Here is a 21924-nt window from a genome sequence, read left to right as displayed (position 1 = left end):
TTGGAGATACAAATTTTGAAATCATATGTGCATGGAAGGCTGGGCGGAAAAGGGTTAGCCTCAGACCTCCCATGCATTTGCTCATTCCTCTGCCCCAGGAAAGAAAGAAAGATGGCTTGGTCAAATCCTTTTGCAAACATGCTAATGGTGCATCCATACAATGGCATTTACCAGAAAAGACTTCTTAACTATGGGATACATTAAGCAGGAAATGCTTCCGTGGTGAATGATTCCTTGAGTGATGAATGATGAGACAGTTTATATAATTGAGAGATTTCATGTTAATGATCATTTGGTGAACTTCTGAGACCTCATTTATTAGGTCTGGCCTCGAGTACACACCGTAAGATGCTGAGAAATGACCCAGGACCATGCTAAACGACCCGCCCTTCTCTGTACTTTGTGTGCGCCTCATTATTACCCGCATCCTTGAAGTTATTAGTAAAGCTTGACACAAGGCTACATCTATGATTCCTGTGAGTCTGATTTGACAATCCAACTCTGTGTTATCTCAGGAGTCATGAGGCTGGCTGAGACTATCTAACCTTTGTAGGGGAGAAGAGAAGGAGCCAGAAAAGGGGACTGAGAAGCAGCAGCTTATGAGGCAGGTGGAAAATGAAAAGGATGTTGGTGTCCCGGAAGCCATGGGAACAGAATTCTTCAAGGAAGGTGTCATGATATGTCTCAAGAGGTGCACAGAAGCCAATTACTGAAAATTGGTTGAGGTTGGAAATGCAGATGTCACTGTGATCTTGACAAGAGCCATTTCAGGGGAGTCATGGAGCCAGAAACCTTAGCGCAGTCAAATGGAGTAAAGACAGAATTGGAGAAAAGGAATTTTAAGAGCTGAGAATGGGTCCTTCTTCCGGTAGGAGTCTGGCTGAAAAGGAGAACAGAAGCATGGGCTAGCAGCTGAAGGGGGGCAGTGGGGCTAAAAGGATTTTTTAATTGGAAAAATGATAAGCTTGTCTGTTGAAGGGAATGATGGGAAGAGAGGAGAGAATTGATGATGTCATCTAAGAAACAAGCTCTCTCTTTGGGTAGGTGGAGGAGTGGGATCCCAAGGGTGAGTAGAATGGTTGGCGTGAAGAGGGAAAGCTGCCATCCTTAGCAAAGGAAGGAAGGCAGAGTATCTGGCCCCAGTTCAGAGAGACAACGGAAGTGTTGGTGGAAAACTGAGAAGAGAAGAAACGTGTCAATGATCAGGGGAGAGGAAATGGAAGGAGGCAGCTAGCATTATTGCAACCCGTTTGTAGGCAGAGATTATGAACTGCAAGAAAAACTAGTCAGTAGAATTTTATGTTTTTCTCTAACACCTGGCTGCAAAATACAGAGTAGGCAGGAAATTGGATTTAAGCCAGGTGGGAATTTGGTCAGACTTACATAAGAGACCAAGACACTCTTTAGTCCCTCCCAACACCTATGTGCATCCCTTCATGCAACTGTGAATGAACTCAATAAATATGTATCAAACCCCTCTGCGGTGCTCAGCTCGGTGCTGTACCTCTGGACTGTTCAACCTTCATGCCTTGGCCTATCCAAAATGGGTACAAAGTTTTAGTTTTCAAGATGAGTAAGTTCTGGAGATCTAACGTACAAAATGGTAATATAGTGAATAATATAATACACTTGAAATTTGCTAAGAAAGTAGGTATTTCAGAACTACAAGGCTTTTACTTAACATTTTCTATTTCACATCTGTATCTCCCTTCTTCTACATTGCTTCTTTTTTTTTTTTTTTTTTTTAAAGATTTTATTTATTTATTTGACAGAGAGAGATCACAAGTAGGTAGAAAGGCAGGCAGAGAGAGAGAGGAGGAGGAAACAGGCTCCCTGCCGAGCAGAGAGCCCGATGTGGGACTCGATCCCAGGACCCTGAGATCATGACCTGAGCCGAAGGCAGCGGCTTAACCCACTGAGCCACCCAGGCGCCCTCTACATTGCTTCTTAAGAACACAGAGGATGATGGAAGAAAAAAATATTCCACACTAGCTCATTTGCTTGATCTCACACATATACAAAGATATTAGAATAACACTATCAATATCATTATGAATATGGTTGCTAAAAACCTTACATATTTTCATATGCTATACCATTTCTTCTGTCAAATTTTAATAATATCTGGACTGTATATATATTGTTGAAACATATGGCCATTCTATATTATGCTTTTTTTTTCTTAATTTTCATGTTATCTTGGGTCTAAACACACACACACACACACACACACACCCCTCATGTTCACCACCAGTCCTTGTGTTAATGTCTCTCCACTAATTTTGGTTGTCAGAAGTACATTCTCCAGTAAATTCCTCAGAAGGAGTGTCTGGGGAAAATACTCAGTGAGGTCTTACATATGGGTGACAGTTCCCTTGGGGCCTTTATTCTTGAAAATATGTTTGGCTGGACATAAAGTTATGGGCTCACAGTTTTCCTCCCTTGAGCACCTTTACTGTCTCATTCCATGTGCTTCTGGTGTAAGGAGTTATGGACAAGCCTGATGACAATCTGTTCTCTTTTTTTCCCTTTACAAATTGAATTGATAATCTTTTTATCCAGATGCCCAAAGGATTTTTTTTTTCTTTAGAAACTATAGTTTTGTTAGAATATATCTTGATGCTGGTCATTATTTGATCAATGTCCATGATTTAAGGAAGCTGTTTTGAATTTAATTTTCAGCATTTGCTCTAGTTCCTTGCTTCAATGTGTTTCTTACAGGATTTGTAGTATACATGTATTGGATCTTCTTTACTCACCTTCTCCATCTGTCAACTTCTCTGGAATCTGTCATCTCACTTTATTTTCATGTTTTAGAAGTTTCTTCTTTTTCACTTCCTATTTCTCTTAAGACAATATCTGTTATTTATTTTTATTTGTATAATTTCTTAATCATATTGTCCTTTTGAAATGGTTACTCTAGTTCCCACCTGATGGACTGTTTTCTTGTGTCTCAGGATGTCATTCTGTTTTCCATTCTCTGCAGCCTCTTCACACTTTGTATGGGATTTAACCTTGCTTCTTCCTGTTTCACAGTTATATGTGAAATCCATTCTCCTGCAACTTTAGAAACAAGTAGGATCCAGCATAGATCTTGGTGGCTCTAGAACTTCCTTTTCTGGTGTGTGGAGCTCCTTTCTATGATTCCCAAGCTCTGCTGCCTCATTTTTAACTGGATTTCCTCTTTCCTGATCCCCTTTTCTATTCCAAGCACGTTTCTGCCTTGACTCGAAAGAGATCTTTTTTTTTGGTTGTAGGATGAATTAATGAAATCTAACTCCTATGAGCACCAATTAATTAAATACTTCCAACAAAATAATCAATGGATGGGAATTAATAACAGTGATGGAGGATGGATTTCTATTTTAAATAAATGGCTCCCAAGCAATTGGCTATTTTCTGTTTTAACGAAATATCCTCTATCTATTTAATTTAGTGAAGCTTTTTTACTACTATGAGGATAGCTTTTATCTACGAAGAAGTTAACCTATGGACAAAGTCCAATAACCCTTTAGCAATTCCTGCTGACTGCATTCATAGTGGCCTCAGATACTGACAAAATGTGGAATTATGTTCTTCTTTCCATTTATTAGCTAAGGAACTTATAAAAAATGACTTTATTATAGTCATTCTATTTGCAATACACTCAAGAGAATTTGAGCATGCAATTTCTTTTCTAAAGGAAGACAAATATTTTAACTTATATACCTGGTAATTTCCGATAATTAAAAAGTACACATATCTGAAATAAAACCTATGCTTATTGAGTGCATTACTTTTTTTTTTCTTAACCATGAAATTTATAAGAACAAACATTTGACCTGAAGATAGTAATGAGTTAGTATTCACAGAAAGCTTCATACCCTAAGGAAAGAAATTAGACATGTAATTATCTGTAAGTCATTAGAGATACTTATTTGATTCCCTTCAAGATAGGGCCCACATTTCCATGGATTCCTTTCAGCCACTTACAGGCACGATGTTAAAAATACGTTGAAAGAACCCGACTATATATTTCCTAGAGAGTTGTAACAAATCAGCACTAAGTAGAGCAGAATATCTATATTCATCTAAGTACAAAATACACACAATTAGTAAAGTGATAAATGGTCCCCAATCAGGGAAAGTGAGCAGATTCTGATCAGTTCGTACTACTTGTGTCATATTTAAACGCTTTCTTCACTTGTCAATAATGGAGAGCATTTTATGAACAGAACTGAAGGAATGTGATTAATTTGTAATGTGTATTAAGTCTGTGTAGAATCTACTCTCAGGTGAGCTCAAAATAAATTCTCTAAAAATCCCTGATTTATTGTTTGTCTTTGGATTCACGATGAGTGACTGTGTGCGCACCTGTGTATGTGTAGACATATTCATCCTAACCTGCAACCAAATCTGTTTAAGCTATTAAAACTAGTTTGTCAATTTATAGATATATTTTCATAAAATGGATAATCCACAGACAGATGACTGAGATAATTTAGAGTCACAACATGATGTTCATAAACATTTTTGAAAATAAATATTAACAAAAGGCATACTACTTTGCCCCTAAGGAAAAAATTTTTGAACATTTCTTGTATTTCATCAGATTATAGTGAAAATTCATTCCATTAGTATGACCTATCTAGGTAAAAATCTCAACTCATTGCTATGGCTTATGTTTTATTTATTTGAAGAGTAAATTACTCAGTCTTTGTGTGTATGCTCATGGATTCTCCTAAGAATGGAATTTTTTTTTTTTAAGTACAAAGTTCATAGAAGTTTCCATAAACTGATATTTTAGGAATCTGAATAATGAATCATGGGAGAGTACAATCAAGGAGAGGTTGTATTTTGGTGGTCTGTAGGTAGGTAGAAGAGTTGAGTTGGGTGGAATATTGTTCTGTAATGAAGCAAGAGTCACAGGTTCAAATCCCACATGGGCCAGCTGGTTTCCTCTTTCGTAGTGGCCACTGACTGCTTGCTAAAGACTCGTGGTCACTCGAGGGGTCGGGCTGGGAAGGATCTGCGCCTGACTATCCTGCACCACTGGGAAACCACCCAAAAGACCTGTGTGGGAAGACACAGACCTCTTCGTCGTGATATTGGACTTGCATGCTTTCCTAAGAAAATAAAGCAAAAAGGAACCCGAATTTTAAAAACCGCAGAAAATCTGAAGAAAGGAATACTAGGTAAATCTAAAATCTGAGAAAACTGGCAAATGTTCTGTCAAAATGAGTCACAGCTTGTCAGCAGTCCAGGAGATCTGTGGCAGCTTTTCAAATTCTCTGAGCAGGGAAGGAGGCTGTTTTTGTTCTGCTGTGGAATTTTCCAGAGCGTCCTTTTGGGGGCACTCAGGTATAGCTACAAAACAAACCCTATACAGGCTGGGGCCTGTCTTGCTTTCTGCTCCCTAAATTCTGGCTTCTGCGAAGTCTTAGCCACAAGCACCCAGGGATTCCCTCCCTGGGTCCTCTCTCTGAAACCCGCGTGGAGGAGAGAAAACCCCATCCGAAATATCATTCGCTGAACTACTACTCTGTGCCAAGCGACTGTGCCAACACTTTGCCTGTGCAGTTCATTCTCTGTCTACTCTGGAGAGTAAAAGAAGAGGCCACTGAGTTACACAGAAGTTCAGTCCTTTGCTGACCTTCACACAGGCAGGACAACCCCAATTCCAAATCAGAAATCAGGGCTATGGCTCCAAAGAACACCCTTTCCCCAATACCAAGCTGTGTCCACTTTTTTCTCTTTTTCCCTTTTTATTAAAAAACAACAACAACACAAAAAAATCAAAACCAACCAACCAAACAAACAAAAAACCCTTTTTTTTCCAGCTCACTCTCATTCATCTTTTAGAAAATAAAGAAAAACAGTTTATTAGAGAATTTCCTCTTTGGATAAAAAAATCTCAAATAACTTTATAGAGAAACACACATTTATCATGAATCCATTTCTCCTTGCTATGCAGAGGATGCCCTATTTTCTGTATGTATTAGAATTTAAAAAACAACAACAAAGCTTGTTAAATTCTCAGTAACCTTAATCTTATTTTTCCTCATTTGCAGGTAGTTAGCCCTGGGGGAGTTGGTGACAGCCTCTGTGGGCGTGCCTGCCACACTGCTGTTTGTAGTCTCTGTTCTGTTGCTAATAATGTTTTCTTTATCCCTGGACATCTGTCATCGACTGATGAAGTAAATTGGCTAGAGAAAGAGCTGGACCCTGTTCACTGCATGGAGAAAACAATCATTAGGATGGCTGAAATCAGATATAAGGAGAAACCAGATCAAACAACACCTGCAATATAATTGGAGCAACGGACTGTATCCTGGATTGCAATTTAGGAGGTTTTTTTCTTTTTTAAAACATTTTTAATTTGTTCTATTTTTTCAAAGTAATTTCTATGCTCAATGCAGGGCTCAAACTCATGATTCCCAGACCAAGAGTCGCGCGCCCCGCCGCCTGAGCTAGTCCAGGGCCATGAAGTTTTTGCTTTTTCAGATGTTCCTGATGACATGATGTCAGGAAATATTTCAATGTCCAGTGGTTGTGGAACCTTCCAGAAAGGAGGTCAGAAGCAATCGGCTGCTTTATCCCTTTTCTCTTCTGTGGCCACGGCAGGGCTCCCAGGAGGGCGAGGCTATGAAGGTGGGTTCCCGTGGGCTGCTTTCCTCACAGGAGTTGTTTCCGTGAAAGGGATTCCAGAGACTTCTGGAGGTTTTGCAAACAGGACGGCTAAGCACAGGCTGTTGATAAGGGCAGTCAGCAGAGAGCGGGGGGCCCATGGACGCATGGTACTTCCCTTTTACTACAGTCCCTGAGAAGCAGGCTTGAGCAGTACGATTGCTGGCCTCCAAACTCAAGCGCGTCACCTTCAGAGGAAGGGGACTTGTCATGACTTCCTCAAGAGGCACCTCGGTGCTACCACCTCCCCCGCCCCCTCCCTGTCTCTTCCTGGGCTTTCCTTTCCTCAAAGGCATTTTCAAATGTTGGGGCTCCTTAGGGTTCACATGGTTCCTGGTCTTTTATCTCCATTTGGCAACTCCCATGGATTTAAAATACCAGCTGCCCAGGGTGCCTGGCTGGCTCAGCTGGAACAGCATATGACTCTTAATCTCAGGGCCATGAGTTCAAGCCCCATGCTGGGTGTGGAGATTATGTAAATAAATAAACTTAAAAAAATAAAAATAAATAAAATAAAATACTGTTGGCACGTCAGAGACTCCACATCTGTCCCTCTATCTCTGACCCCTGACCTCTGTCTCCTCTGAACTCCCAATCACACATCCAAATCCCGATTTGCCTCCTCAGTGCTTCGGGCCTATCCCATCTGCTCACACCTGGGCCCCGGGATTCCTCCCCTCTGTCTTCCCCTTCCTACCATCTTTGGCATCTTGGTAAGATAAAACAGTAGGACTCCTTCCTTTCCCTGACCCGCAGCTAATCAACCCCTGAGACCTTTCATCCGACCTCTGAACGGTCACTCCCCTCTCTTTCCTGTGACAACTGTCCTGATCCAGACGCTATCCATATTGGACCAAGACTGACATTCTTGAAATGTAATTTGGTTAATGCCCGCCCCCTGCTTAAACTTAAATTCAAGAATTTCCCATTGAACACAGAATTAAATTCGGATCTCGAGCACGGCCTACATGGTGTGGATGCTCTGCATTTTTCATCACTGTCCCCCTTGATCATTAACTCCCGGCCGCACTGCTTTCATGTAGTGGCTTGAGCAGAGCAATCTCTCCCTCTTGGGGGTCACTGAACACATGCTTCCCTCTGTTTCGAATGTTCTTCTATCCCATACTGAGCTCCCAGCTCAGCAAGTAGTGGTGCCATCTCAACCTTGAAGGTTCACGGTCCCTTGGCTCCTTATTCAAAATACGTTAAATCTCAATCACGGTTTTCATCTTAGCCTTTATCATGATTTGTTTGTGTGAGTTCCTTGTTGACCATTTTATCTAACACTAGCACAGCAATAGAACAAAAAAGGTATTCACGAAATGTCTGTTGAATAAATGAACTTTGTTTCCTGAAAATTCTGGTGATTGAACCTGAGGTGGGGGAAGCTGATATAAATACAGGTACTTCTGAAACTTGGTTCTTCTGAAGGCTCTCCTAGCCCTATGGACTGATGACAGATATCACGCCTGGTGGGCCTTATTTTTTTTCTTTTAAGGCTCACCTTGAACTCTGGAGTCGCTTATGACCTACTATATGATAACATCTTTGCCAAGTAGGTTGGACTTGGGGGCATGAAAGGTGCTTCATGAACATGAATTATAAAGACAAGTCACAGCGCCAAGAAGCTAAAGTAAATGGGTTATGCTAAACTCCAAGGAGTTTTCACTATATTTTTATTTTAGGAAGGCAAGTTATTTATAGTGTGTAATGATTTATTTTTAATCTAGATCCCCCAAATCAAATGCCTACTAGGGACTGATGAAAATGGAAAGGAATCTACATATGAAGAAATTAGATGACTGATAAGCATCTCCACCATCCAGCAATGGATTCAGTAATTAACCAGTATCTGTGTTCCTCTTATCAGTTCACTTTTAGGTGCACATCACATTTATTTTATTGCCTACCTTGTTGTACTAGTTCAGTCTACTAATTGAATAGAAATAATGTCAATAGTATTTAAATCAGAAACATTTTAGTATAGCACGTACTGTTTGCAACTCACTTTGCAATCCTATTTATTTCCAAAAACTCTAAGAGATGACTGACCATTTCTCTTCCTTTTCTACGAATGGGAAAGTCACATTAGTGAGGGAATGAAATGATATGTCCAAGGGCACTTGTAACACACACTAATATAAAGTTTCTTTTCATCCAGTGATAAAAGTTGCCTCCAGCATCCAGAGAGAGCCTGAATGTTTCAACTGCTTCCAGAGAGGGAGAGGCCACTCTACTCCACCCCTCAGGAGCTGGTGGGGCTGGACTGCTCGGCTTTCTCTCCTGAAACTCAGCTACCGTCTGCCCTGAGGCCACCAGCTTCTGTCATGTATCATCAGGACAGAAATCTCCCAGACTGGCACATCTGATTTGTATCAGTCCCTGAAGCAGTCCCTGGCTCCCCTGTCCTTCTCCCGTCTGATGCCCATCCCCCTACACGGCTCGGCTCTGTGCATCCCTTTGCCCTACTTTGTCCTCGAGCTGCCTGACTCCTGCCCCTGTGCTGGGGAAGCCAGGGCTGACATTAGGAACTTCCCTGTGACTCCAATCCACTCCCAAGGTTCTCTCCTGTTCTCCCTCACTGAAACTGGCTCCTGCCCTGGGACACCCCCTCCCTGGCCGCTCCCACATGTTTTCTGCACACTCTGTACCACCAAGCATTGCTCAGCAACGCTCCAGTCGAACCAGTTCTCTTCTCTCCTGGCACCAGCCCTCCAGCCGTGAACTTGAAACCATCAGTGTCCACTGGGGGCTCTTCCTCCATCGGCAGGCAGCTCCTGAGCCCCACCCCCAGTCTCTCTCTCGCTCCCATTTCTCGAAGCTTCAGTTGGTGACTCACCAGAACTCTCTCCAAGTCGGCTCTGGTGACAATTTTGGAGGGTCTCAGTATCCACACGGGCCACACTTCCAGCACCCCGGCTCCCCGAGTCCGTGACCTCAACCTCTGAAGCCAACTTTTCCTCCGTCCTGAGCCAGCCATCAGCACTCCTGGCCTCCTCTGACCCCGCCATTGCCAGTCCGTGCATCCCTCCACAGGCCAGACATCAGGGATCTCATTCTTTGGCCAACACCTACTTTCCCAGCTAAAGCTTCCTAGTCCTTAAACTCCAAAACCTCTTTGGACCCACTGGGACCTGGAACCAACAGACCAACTACCTTTCCCAACCCTCTCTTCTCACCCCAGTCTCTGCTCTCCTAGTGGAGAACCAAACTCGGAGTTAAACCCAACTCTGGGTTTTCTGCCCCTGTGTCTACACAGCTGAATGTGACAGAAAGACACCAGGCTGACGGATCTCGCTCCAAACTCATTTCGTTCCTGTGTATTTACTCCCTCTCCTCCTAAATGACACGGGAAAGCTCCCATCTCCACTCCCAGCTGCCAACTTTTCCTCCTGTTTCACTAAGAGGAGCCCCAGCAGCGATCACCCTGCCTATGCAGCGGTCCCCTCTGTCACCAAGCTGAGCGGTCCGTGCTTGTGTCTCAGCAGAGTCTCCACTCAGTGGTGGTGAGCCGGGACCTTGGTCCTGATGGCCTCTCCTCTCCGCTGCAGCACCAGCCCCGCTACTGCTCTACAGAGTCACCCAATCGACCCCTAAACATGCCTCAGCTTTTCCTATAAAAGAAGAAAATGATCTTAATTCCACATTCCCCCACCCCAGCTGCCTCATTTCTTGGCTTTCCGTTACAGCCGAATTCCTCAAAAAGGGAGTTCCCGCTATTTGCTCTCTCCCATTCCTCCTCCTCCTCTCACATGACCCCAACTCAAGCAGGCTTTCACGCCCGCCATTTCCTGGTCAAGGTCACCAATGGCCTCCAAGCTTCAAATTCCAGTTCATTTCTCACCCAGCTCCTGCTTGGTCTCACGGAGCACGGATGATCAGTCTTCCTCCCAGAAATACTTCCTGCCTTTGTCTTTCAGGGCACACTTCCCTGGATTTCTTCCCACTTTACTCCAACCACACCTCGTATTGTATAATGCATTTTATGTGAAATGAGCATTATAGAGGCTCACTCCAGAGATTCTCTCCTTCTTTATTCTCTCTCTGGAAAGCTCCTTTCCCAGACATCACCACATGCTTTCCTGCACGCCCTTCAGTCCTCACCCACAAATCACCTGTTCGGGGAGGTTCTTCCTGACCACCTCATATAACATCTCACCTCTTTCCCCTGCTACCACTACCCCCTTTTTGGTTTTATTTTTCTCCACGGCCATAAGAATCATCCAGCATAATGTATATCGTACATGTCTGCGTGTATATAGCATAGCGGTTTTCCACTGATAGGTATCTCTTTTCACTCCTATACCCCTGTAACCAAGAACCAAGGATGGTTTATAGCCCCTGAGTAGGTGCTCAGTGAGTATCTGCTGAATGAAAGCAAAGAAGAAAGGAAGGAAATGTGTTTTTTCCGGAAATAAAGATCAATATTGCTGTGATATACCATGTCTCCATGTTGCATAACTAATCAGAGTAGTATTGATTTTGATTATGGCTCGATTAAATTTCTAGGAGAATGCAAAGTGGCCTGACTTGTATGCAAATCTGAGATGATTACAGTTGGCTTCTTTCCCTACTAATCACCAATGACTCTAACACAAATAGGGAAATAATTTGCAAATATTAGTACAAGTTAGAAGAGAAGGCTCCATTATCTGAGCAGAAATGTCAGGGCAACAATCAGTAATTCTTACTATAAGAAATCTCTCAGGCTTTCACAGGAAAATGGCTGGGAGATGCATGTGTTTTCCTAAATAGGTATGTTTGAGGGAGTCTGTTATTAACTCTTACCTGCAATGGAGGGTAATGGTTTTGCCTATACTTGAATAAACACTTAATGCCTGCTGAATTCTGCAATTTGCGTAATGAGAATACTAAGGAGACATTCTGAAACCTGTTAAATCAAGGAACTGGAAATAATTCTAGTTTTTTATCCTCCCAATTAACTCCTTTCTGGTTTTAATCTAATATTGGACACAGGCATCCAACTTTGTAACATACATATACCAAAGGAAACACACGGACCACAAACTCATCAACAAAACTCATCTTCCTTTGCACGTCCCCTTGTCAAACGTGGCAAAGATGACCTTTGGGGGTAAAAAGTAGTAAGAGAGGTAGATGGGGCCTGAAGTAGGTCATGCCCCAAGTCGTCAACTATTTGGTGTGAATATTTTAAGAATAACTTGACATCAAGATTTAACAAAATACTGCAGAAGCTGTAATTCTATACAAAGATTAAGAAATTTATTTGTACACAGCCGAAGTGTGTGTTGTGTGTGTCTGTGTGTGTAATTTTGCCCCCTGAATTATTTACTTAGCACATCTATCTATTTAAAATCTGACATCTCCCTGGGCACCACAGTACTTAAGCAGTCTACTTTTAATGGGCCACCCTGTGTACATACGTAAGTTACACGTTCGCATCCGTAGAGAAAGCTGTTGCAGCGAAAAACGGAGAATGTACGTCAAGTGCAAAGCTCTGGCGAGAAGAGCCTCCTGGCACCCTCCCCCACAGCCCTCACATCAGGGCGGTCTGTGACGACAGGTCTCTCAGGCTTCACGCAAATGGAGACTCACTTGTTTGCTTCTCTGCCACTACCCTGTGCCTGCTTGCTGCCAGCATCCTAAGCTGCAATGGTCTGCAGCTAGCAGATGTACCAATTAATAACCTGTCAGGTCTGACGGATAGAAGAGGGGGAAGTGTCCTCACACATACCCACGGTGTGGCTTTCTTCCCCATTTTAGGGCGCCAGGGGTCAGGAGACACACTGTCCCTCCCTAGAGAGAGCCCAAACTGTCTCATTAGTGTCTATCTTTCACGACACACCAGCGCTGCCTTTGAGAGGCTGACTCACCTGCTCTTCTCCAAGAATCCTGAAGTGATGGAGCTCTTTAATCAAGGAGTTGGGGCAGCCAGCTGTTGGAGAGAAGAATGAATCACAAACACATTATTCCTATCCTGTGTGGCAACGTGTCCTCACATGCAGTTATGACTAAGCCACCAGTGTTGCTGGGGAGGACACAGGGGCCCCTCCACACAACACATTCTAACCAACCAACCTTGGAGGGAGCTATGGCTGCTATCTGGTCCCCCACTGTGACACTGGAGCTGCAGGTGAGTGTGGCCAAGCCTTTTTTCCCTTCTGATGGTGACCTGGCCTTTGTGGGGCTTTAGGCCACCCTGTCATTTCTCCCCAGCACATCACTTGTTCCTTGAGCCAGGATTCTGTGGGGGCTGGAGGGGTAGAGTTGGTGAGTATAGGTTCATTGTGCATATTTTATCACATCTTGTTTCTTCGCTCTGTGGTGGGTAGGGGAGTGGGCTGCACACAGAGAGGTAAGAGGGAAGATGGGCCAGCTGGATACCACATCTCCTTTTTTCTTTTTTAAATGATTTTATTTATTTATTTGACAGAGACACAGCAAGAGAGGGAACACAAGCAGGGGGAGTGGTAGAGGGGGAAGCAGGCTCCCCGCTGAGCAGAGAGCCCGATGCGGGGCTCAATCCCAAGACCCTGGGATCACGACCTGAGCTGAAGGCAGTTGCTTAACGACTAAGCCATGAAGGCACCCCTGGATACCACATCTTCATGGGATTTGGTTGTAGTTTAGAGTCTTGCCTAGTTCTTCCAGGAGACTCTGTCAAGACCAAAAGGGTCCTGTCTTTCAGTCTGGAAAGGGGCTCTTATGCAAAGGACCTGGGAAGACAGGCGGGATAGTCAGGACGCCCATGACCTTCCAGTGCACCCAGTCAGAAGGAGCCTCTTCAGGCTTTCCCATTTTATTTCTCCAGTTATAAGAAGAAATAAGCCAATAAGTTATATATATGCACGCCAACACACGCTTAGTTATCATTTAATTATGGTCCATCCCTGTCCTTTTAATTGAATAATTGTACATATTAGTTCGTAGTCATTTATAATATTAACTCTAGTAACAAAAATTGATATAAAAGCTCATTTCTTGGGGTGTCTGGGTGGCTCAGTTGAGTTAAAGCCTCTGCCTTCGGCTCAGGTCATGATCTCAGGGTCCTGGGATTTAGCTCCGCATCCGGCTCTCTGCCCAGCAGGGAGCCTGCTTTCTTTCCTCTCTCTCTGCCTGCCTCTCTGCCTACTTGTGGTCTCTGTCTGTCAAATAAATAAATAAAATCTTTATTTAAAAAAATAAAAAAGCTCATTTCTTAGATACAATCTATGGACCGCACACTCTGTTGAAGCTTCTACTAAGGAACTGGGTTATATGCAAAATGCCCCAAAGCAGTAACTGTGCTATTGTTCATGTTACTCAGCACTGGGTTGTAAGAATGACGGGAAGTACCTAGGACATCTGTCTGGGGATAGCAGGCTTAGGAAGGAGAGAGTTGCCATCTTCGCTGGGATGAAGGAATTATCCTTTCAAAAGATATTATATTTGTGGTTTATTCTAGAAGGTAGGGTTAAAACTAAGAGGCAAAAATGACAGCAGTAGAACTCGGTTCAACATAAAGAAATTTCTAACTTAATAATGGAATACATTGCCTGATGAGCTAGTGACTGTAGGTTTTCAGACACAGGCTAAATGACTATTTCTGCAGGATATTGTAGAGGTGAATTTGACCAAGTCCATCCCAATTCAGAAATTCTGTGGTTATGTAAAATGGTGAAACATGGTTTTGGTGTTTGATGTTATATTCGACACAGTCTTTGATATTATAACGTTTCATACTTTACGAGAGTGGTTTACAAATGCTCACCAAAGTAGTACAATAAAGAGTTTAAAAAATATAAACAAAATCTAAAGAGGCAATGTCACCACCTGAAAGCAGACCGAGAAAATAAATGAAAATCCTGAGATGAATATTTTGGTGAAAAACACATATGTTAATTGCTTACGGCATGTCCAATGCTATAAAGAAGGGAAGCTACACCCTTGACATTAGGACTGTGTCCAACTGGATGTTGGTCAACATGTGGTCTGAAAGTTCTTTTTGAGATGTTCATATCAGAACTGCTATCCTGATAATTATGTAAACAATTAGGAAAAGTCGTGCTGGATGATTAGTTGGCCACGATTCAACTAAAAATTATGGCGGAAGTTCAGCCTCATCTCAGTTCTAGAATTTAGATCCTCTTGGGAACAAGAGGTTCAGTGAAACTCATCAGGAAAGAGCAGAGGCAGAATTCCAGGGATGCATTCCCAACAAGTGGGGGGCCACGGTCTGACGCCAAGTGTAGGAGGTTCACATGGGAGCGGCCCCATGGGAACATTGGCGTGGGCACACGCAGATCAGGAGAACCTGGCCAACCAGCCAGGGCCTTGGTTGCATACCAGAAAACAATTTAGTTTCAGTAAAATGCCAGTATCTGGGATATGAAATTCACGGAGTTAACTAGAATACTTTGGTTTTCTTCTTTTATTTATATTTAATTTACTAATTTTCATTGGGCCTTCCAGTTGTATAAGCACAAAATGTTTATAACTTGACATTTTTAAGAGAGATTTTTTTACAAAATTAATTTTCTTCAACCTTGGAAGTTTTAGAGGATTTTCTAAAACGATGTCCTTCATACCCCTCCAACTTGAGAAAAACTGATCTACCTTTAATGCCAGGTAAAATAAGAACCAGAATTTTAAATTACCCTGCCTTCAGGATTTGTATTCTAACATTCTCCTAAGACGTAACTACAGGGATTGATGTCAATGAGAGTTCCAATATAAACATCTCTCACAGAAGACTAGATAATTACCCGGAACACCTGGTCGGTGGAATAAAATATAATAAACAAGGACAGATACGGCATTAGTTAGAAGGGAAGACGTGTGAGGGATCAAGATATTGAAGGGACCACGGGAGGGGCGGCTGTAACTGCTCACCACAGGAACAGCGGTGTGGGAAATGGACGGACACAAACTTCCTGTGAAGGGGTGATTCAAAATCATAAAACTAGAAATATAAGACACACAGAGAATTCAGTCGTGTGAGGAGGGTAGAGGCGCCAGGAGAAAGAAAGACCCTGGCAAAGAAGGATTACGCGGCGATTGCTGTGAACGGTGGTGCCGCGCTCTTGGTTCCTGCAAATTCCTCACACAGAGCCAGCACGCGCATGGCAGTGGGTCACGCTCTGGAGCCGAGGTTGTCTTCCTGGACCAGTCAAATCCTCACAGTGCTCAGCATCCTCTGCCTTTGGGACCCAAGGGGAGAGCTTTCCTCGAGATGATGGAGAAAAGGCTCCTATTAAAATGTGCATATGGTGGGGCACCTGGGTGGCACAGTCTGTTGAGTTTCCCAACTCTTGGTTTTGGCTCAGGTCATGACCTCAGGGCAGTGAGATGGAGCCCCGGGTCAGGCTCCACGCTTAGCACGAAGTCTGCTTGACATTCTCTCTCTCTCCTCTCCTGCCCTCTCTCTCTCTTTCAAATCAATCAATCTTAAAAAAAAAATGCGCATGTGGTACATCATGCCACCCTTCCTTGGTGTTTCCGTCCCACTAAGAAGGGAGTGGCCTTTGACGTCCTCTGTCGCTGGCCCCGGCACTGTCTCTGAGCCCTCTCTCTCCCTCCTCATTGCACTGAGACCACTGAGACCATGGCTTCCTCCACTCCTGACCACCCAGCGGGCTGCTGTCTCCAGCCGTTTGCGCTCGCCGCTCCCTCTGTCTGGAGAGCTCTTGCCCCGACATCTGTATGGAAGACTCCCTGCCTCCTTCCAGTCCTTTTTCAAATGTCACCTTCTCAGTGAGAATGTCTGGGGCAGCCTGCATAAAACCGCAGCCTGTATTCACCCCCACGCACTCCTCCCACTGTATTTTCTCCAGAACGAAACCATCTTCTAATGCACCCGACACCTCGTGTCCTTTGGTTTCTGTCACCCGCTGCTGAAATGTGAAGGTGACGAAAAGATTAGAAAGCGGATGTATTGTTAATAATATTAATGGCATTTCTACATCTAATGGTGGCTGCTGCTACCTCTTGTAAAAAATTCCTGTATTTAAAAGGGAAGCAGAGAAAGACAATTATCATGTGGTTTCACTCATATGTGGAACATCAGACATAGCGTGGAGGACCACAGGGCCAGGGAGGGAAAACGGAACGGGACGAAATCAGAGAGGGCGACAAACCATGGAAGGCTCTGGACTCTGGGAAGCAGACTGAGGATTACGGGGAGAAGGGTTTGGGGGATGGGGTAGCTGGGTGAGGAGCACTAAGAAGAGCACATGTGATGAGCACTGGGTATTAAAGGCAACTAATGAATCGTTGAACACTACATCAAAAACTAATGATGGACTATATGCTGGCTAATTAAACATAATAATAATAATAATAAAAATAAAATTAAATTAAAAAATAAAAGGGAAGAGGGTATTTGAAACATTTGCTACATGATTACAGTCTTTTTTTTAATATAATTTTTTATTTTTTATAAACATATATTTTTATTGATTACAGTCTTAAGAAATAAAGGTCAGGACTTCTTTTTTCCAGTTCTGATGTGCGAAAGGTTTGGGAGTCATGACTCCCACCCTTACCATAAGGAAAATCTGGGCAAACTGAAAACCAGCAACTTTTCTTAGACCCACCAGGGAACTGATGTCACCCTGAAATCTCGAGAGGCAGGCAAATCCGCCAGTGACAGCTAGGCCTGCCGACATGGAGCGTAAGCAGCTGGAACTGCAAACTGGTGGGCACCTTCAGATGCCCACTTTGATGAGCTACAGATTACAAGGAGGGATTGTCGAAGGGGTCAAAAACAGAGAGAATGAGACATGAAGGTTAGATTCTGAGCCATTTCCCTTGTCAGAAGAAATTCCAGTATGTTGGCTTTAGCAGGTGATGGACTAAGTAAAAGTCCCAAGAGTCTCAGAGGGCGGGTGTCACAGTGGATGTGATGAGGACCCAATCACTTTCTCTGGTCTTGGCAGATCAGAAGGTAAAAACCAGGACTTGTTTTGGGAGGGCATGTGTGAAGCTCTAACTTGCTTGGAAAACATCTTAGACAATGGTTTAGAGGGAGAAACACCAATAGTAGAAGACGCATGACACCAGGCATTTAAATCCATCGTTGTCATCTTTCCTTGAGAAAGAATTGCCGAGGAAATGAACTAAGTGGCAGTGTTGCATCCACAACTATTTTGGGTGTCATACAGAAGGAAAGAAGTGTCATATTGCTTGTGAAGAAGGCAAATCTAGCTGGGTTGAAGGAGCGACTAAATGGTCACACTTCTGTGAATGAGGAGCGTGTGTAAAATCAAGAATGTGTGCTGCGTGGGCATCGGGACGTGGTGGTCCTTCCTGAACATCCCTGGAGGAGAGCAACTGGTGTGCAGACAAGAGGTGTTTCCCTGGTTGTCACTGTCCTGTCGTCCCCTTCTGTCACCTCCCCCGGGGGTGGACTCTACAGTCTATTTACCTGATGTACGGGGGTGGGGGTGGCACTCTCCGTCCCAACCTGTCCCCCCGCCCCACTCCCAAGTTCCTGGTCCAGGAAGAAATGAGAAGGAATGATGAAGCAAGAACAGGAGAAGGAAACGAAGTGACTGTTCATCTCCACCACTGACGAGCGGGGAAACCTCGGGTCACAGATACTGGGCGAGCTTTAAAGCCTTCAGTTCTCACTTGTAAGAACGGGAGTAAGAATATTGAACTTATGGGGTTGCTGTCGGCAATGCGTGCAGGTATCTACGTGTTTGTGTATCTGTCACCTTGCAGAGCTCCTTGTACATGGTGGGCTCTTAGTGAATGGCAGATGCTGCTTTGAGAGTCTCCGAAGGGCAGGGGTGCTTGTCCGACAGGGCTTGAGATGGGCATTCTGTTGCCTCCCAGAAATCCCTTGTTGCCTGAACCCTCATTATTTAGTGGCCGATTTTGCTAAAGGCGCCCAGGATCCAATGAGATTATCAGGGCAATATGCTGAAAAACAACAGATTGTCAATTATGTGTATGTGTGTGTGTTTATAAAGTGCATGTCTGTACACACATGTAGGTCCACATGTATGATCACACACGCTTAGAAAAGCACAATTAGTATAAATGTAAGGCCTTAAGTCTGTTGCCTTTTATTAATTCATTTATTCATTTACTCACTCCAATAATCTCAAGTGATTAATGAGCAACTTGATATAAAACTTAATGACATTTTTACCTCTGAACTTGCTGGAAGATATTTTTTATCTCACTGGCCAATTCACATGGCATCATTTACATAACTATATTTACAAAGCAAGTGAATAGAGGCAATCAGGAAAAATAACTGAAGTCCCTGATCTCCAGGCACATCCAATTATCCAAATATGCAAAAGGGAAACTGACTCAAATTTTCAACAAAAGGGACAGTTAGCAACGGCTTAATGTACCTTCTGTTTAGCCTTCTGAGTCAGCCGTAACACCCAGTAAGGGCATCACTTGCGTATCCAGTCAACAGATGGATGATTATGGCAAACAAGCTGTGGTTTGAAAACAAATATCCCACAAAGATGTCAAAAAAGAGAGATGACAACTCATAATTCTGTTGAACCAGAGCTGATCTGGTTTTGTTGTTGTTGTTGTTATTGTGGGAGGCGGAGGGAGCTCTGTTGTCTACTTGTGGCTCTTTTGTAATATCTTTTTTTTAATGTTATTTGATTTTCTCAGTGTTCCAAGATTCACCGTTTATGCACAAGGCTACTTGCCTTTTGTCACCAGGTTGTGAATGAAGCAAATGACAGAGCTGAATAACTGACAATTCTACCTTGAAATTCTAATTCTAAATCCCAGACTCTATGCATTGCAAACGACTTTCTGCCCTGTCATGACTGTTTAACAAAAATGAATATTAGATTTTGCATGTAAATATGCTGTAAATTCCGAAGTTCATATACCGCACTATTTTAATCCTCAAACTTATAATAAGATTAGTTTGTTTAACTTGAACATACTTCTTGTGTTTCGGGGACAGAATATGCTACCGTAGAGACACCAAAAATCTACACACAACAGAAATACAAAAGCAATATGAAATTTTAGACGTTAAAAGTGAACCCTTTTACACTGTTGGTGGGAATGCAAGTTGGTGCAGCCTCTTTGGAAAACAGTATGGAGATTCCTCAAGAAATTAAAAATAGAGCTTCCCTATGACCCTGCCATTGCACTATTGGGTATTTACCCCAAAGATACAGATGTCGTGAAAAGAAGGGCCATCTGTACCCCAATGTTTATAGCAGCAATGGCCACGATCGCCAAACTGTGGAAAGAACCAAGATGCCCTTCAACGGACGAATGGATGTGGAAGATGTGGTCCTTATACACTATGGAGTATATTATGCCTCCATCAGAAAGGACGAATACCCAACTTTTGTAGCAACATGGATGGGTCTGGAAGAGATTATGCTGAGAGAAATAAGTCAAGCAGAGAGAGTCAATTATCATATGGTTTCACTTATTTGTGGAGCATAACAAATAGCATGGAGGACAAGGGGAGATGGAGAGGAGAAGGCAGTTGGGGGAACTTGGAAGGGGAGGTGAACCATGAGAGACTATGGACTCTGAAGAACAATCTGAGGGGTTTGAAGTGGCCAGGGGGTGGGAGGTTGGGGTACCAGGTGGTGGGTATTAGAGAGGGCACGGATTGCATGGAGCACTGGGTGTGGTGCAAAAATAATGAATACTGTTATGCTGAAAATAAATAAAAAATAAATTTAAAAAAAGTGTTCACCATGGGGTGAATGGAAAAATGAACAAAAAGGGAGTGGGACCACAGGCTGTACAACACTGTATTTTCCAAAAAAGACAATGGATTCAATGTGAACATGTTGCCGCACAAAGCTTCTATCAATGGCAACTCATTAAATTGAATTGAAAAGCACTTTTAGGGGAGCCTGGTTAAGTTGATTAAGCATCTGATTCTTGGTTTTGGCTGAGGTCATGATCTCAGGGTTGTGAGATCAAGCCCCATGTTAAGATTCTCTCTCTGCCTCTTCTGCCTTCCCTCTCTTAAAAAAAAAGAACAAGAAAAAATTTTTTTTCAGGCTTATATGGGTGGTGCCTATCACAATTTTTGTTGCCTTTAAACTATTTGTTAATATCTGCTTTTCCCACCCTGAATGCAGACTCCATGAGAACGGGGACTTGCTTACAGTCTTATCTAGGACCTGGAAACCGTGTCCAGCACAAGGGTAATACTTAATAAATATGTGCTGACTGATTAAATAAATTAAGGGGGAAAGCACTTGCCTTCTGGTTCTTGAAAACAAGAGCACTGGAAAACAGATAACTTTACAAGCCTGCGCAGAGTTCATTTAAAGACCTATGAGATAAAGTCTATTTGCCGTTGGGTCAGTTTTGTAAAATCTCAGAAATGAATTATTTCCTATTTTAAATGCAAGGTTTAATTTTTTAAACACAAAATATTAACATGCCACTACTCAAGCAAGAAAGGGTTCTTAAAATGCTCCATTTCCTACTGGCCTTGTCAAAATAAAGCATACTTTCAGTGAGGGTAGAGTTCTGTTATGAATGAAGATAGAGCCAGGTCTGCTGAATGGGCTCTGATTGGGGCCCCCCTGATGGGGAACCACTCAGACCACTGTAGAAATGTCCAAATATCTTCCTTCAGACAGCCACACGGCTGCCAAACGCTATCTGATGATTCTGTTTGTATCAAATGACCACCCGATCTCACTCTTATATTTTATGGACTGGCATCTAATTCCTTCAGTGATCAAAGATAGATTGATGTAATTCATAGTCCTGTGTTCAAGAATGAAATGTCTTCATTTTTAAACAACTCTTAGCTGTCACTATCCCTAGATGGACCCTCTGTCAGTCTAGAATTCTCTTCCGTAATGTTACCTACAGCTGGATTTCAGGCCCTGTCTCGAGACTTTGTTCAGTGACAGGGACGAGAGGACCAGAGGGCCAGCTGAAGAATTCCATTCTGATAATGAGGCATTCTTGTGGTCAGAAGGATCTTTCTAGATACAAGTTGTAGCTTTGGAGTGACAGAGATCATATCCAGTCTTTTAAAGCCTTTATTAGCCTTCTCTCTCCTGGGGCAAATACCCATTTGCCTGCAATAATATGTAATATATGTGAAAATTTATAGGAAGCATCCAGATGTTCATTTCCTTTCCCTCTATTTTTAGATTTGAGCTTGTCATTGGCAATACTCCTGTTCAAATTTGGTACTAGGGAAGTCTCCTGTTTATTCACTGTTGCCACACTCACCCATGTATTCAGATCCCCGATCAGATACTGGGGAGCCCAAGGTTGAGCTTTCATGGTGCTTGGTTCTAAGAAGACTTTGAC

The 21924-nt window shown here is 43.0% G+C and overlaps 1 protein-coding gene across 8 annotated transcripts in view; it reads right to left on the bottom strand.

Moving 5' to 3' along the window:
• PRKN (parkin RBR E3 ubiquitin protein ligase) overlaps positions 1–21924 on the bottom strand; it is a 1292328-nt gene that overhangs the window by 189024 nt on the left and 1081380 nt on the right. For all 8 annotated transcript variants that reach the window (XM_045080284.1, XM_045080282.1, XM_045080285.1 and 5 more), the window contains one exon: positions 12522–12583. In XM_045080284.1, the coding sequence (XP_044936219.1) occupies positions 12522–12583 (62 nt within the window). The remainder of the gene's footprint in view (positions 1–12521; positions 12584–21924) is intronic.

The sequence above is a fragment of the Mustela putorius genome, unplaced genomic scaffold (assembly GCF_011764305.1).
Source record: "Mustela putorius furo isolate JIRA1106 unplaced genomic scaffold, ASM1176430v1.1 tig00000450_pilon_pilon_pilon, whole genome shotgun sequence".
In the NCBI taxonomy this organism is placed as follows: Eukaryota; Metazoa; Chordata; class Mammalia; order Carnivora; family Mustelidae; genus Mustela; species Mustela putorius.
The sequence above is the reverse complement of the archived record's forward strand: the minus strand, read 5'-3'. Positions and strand labels throughout refer to the sequence as shown.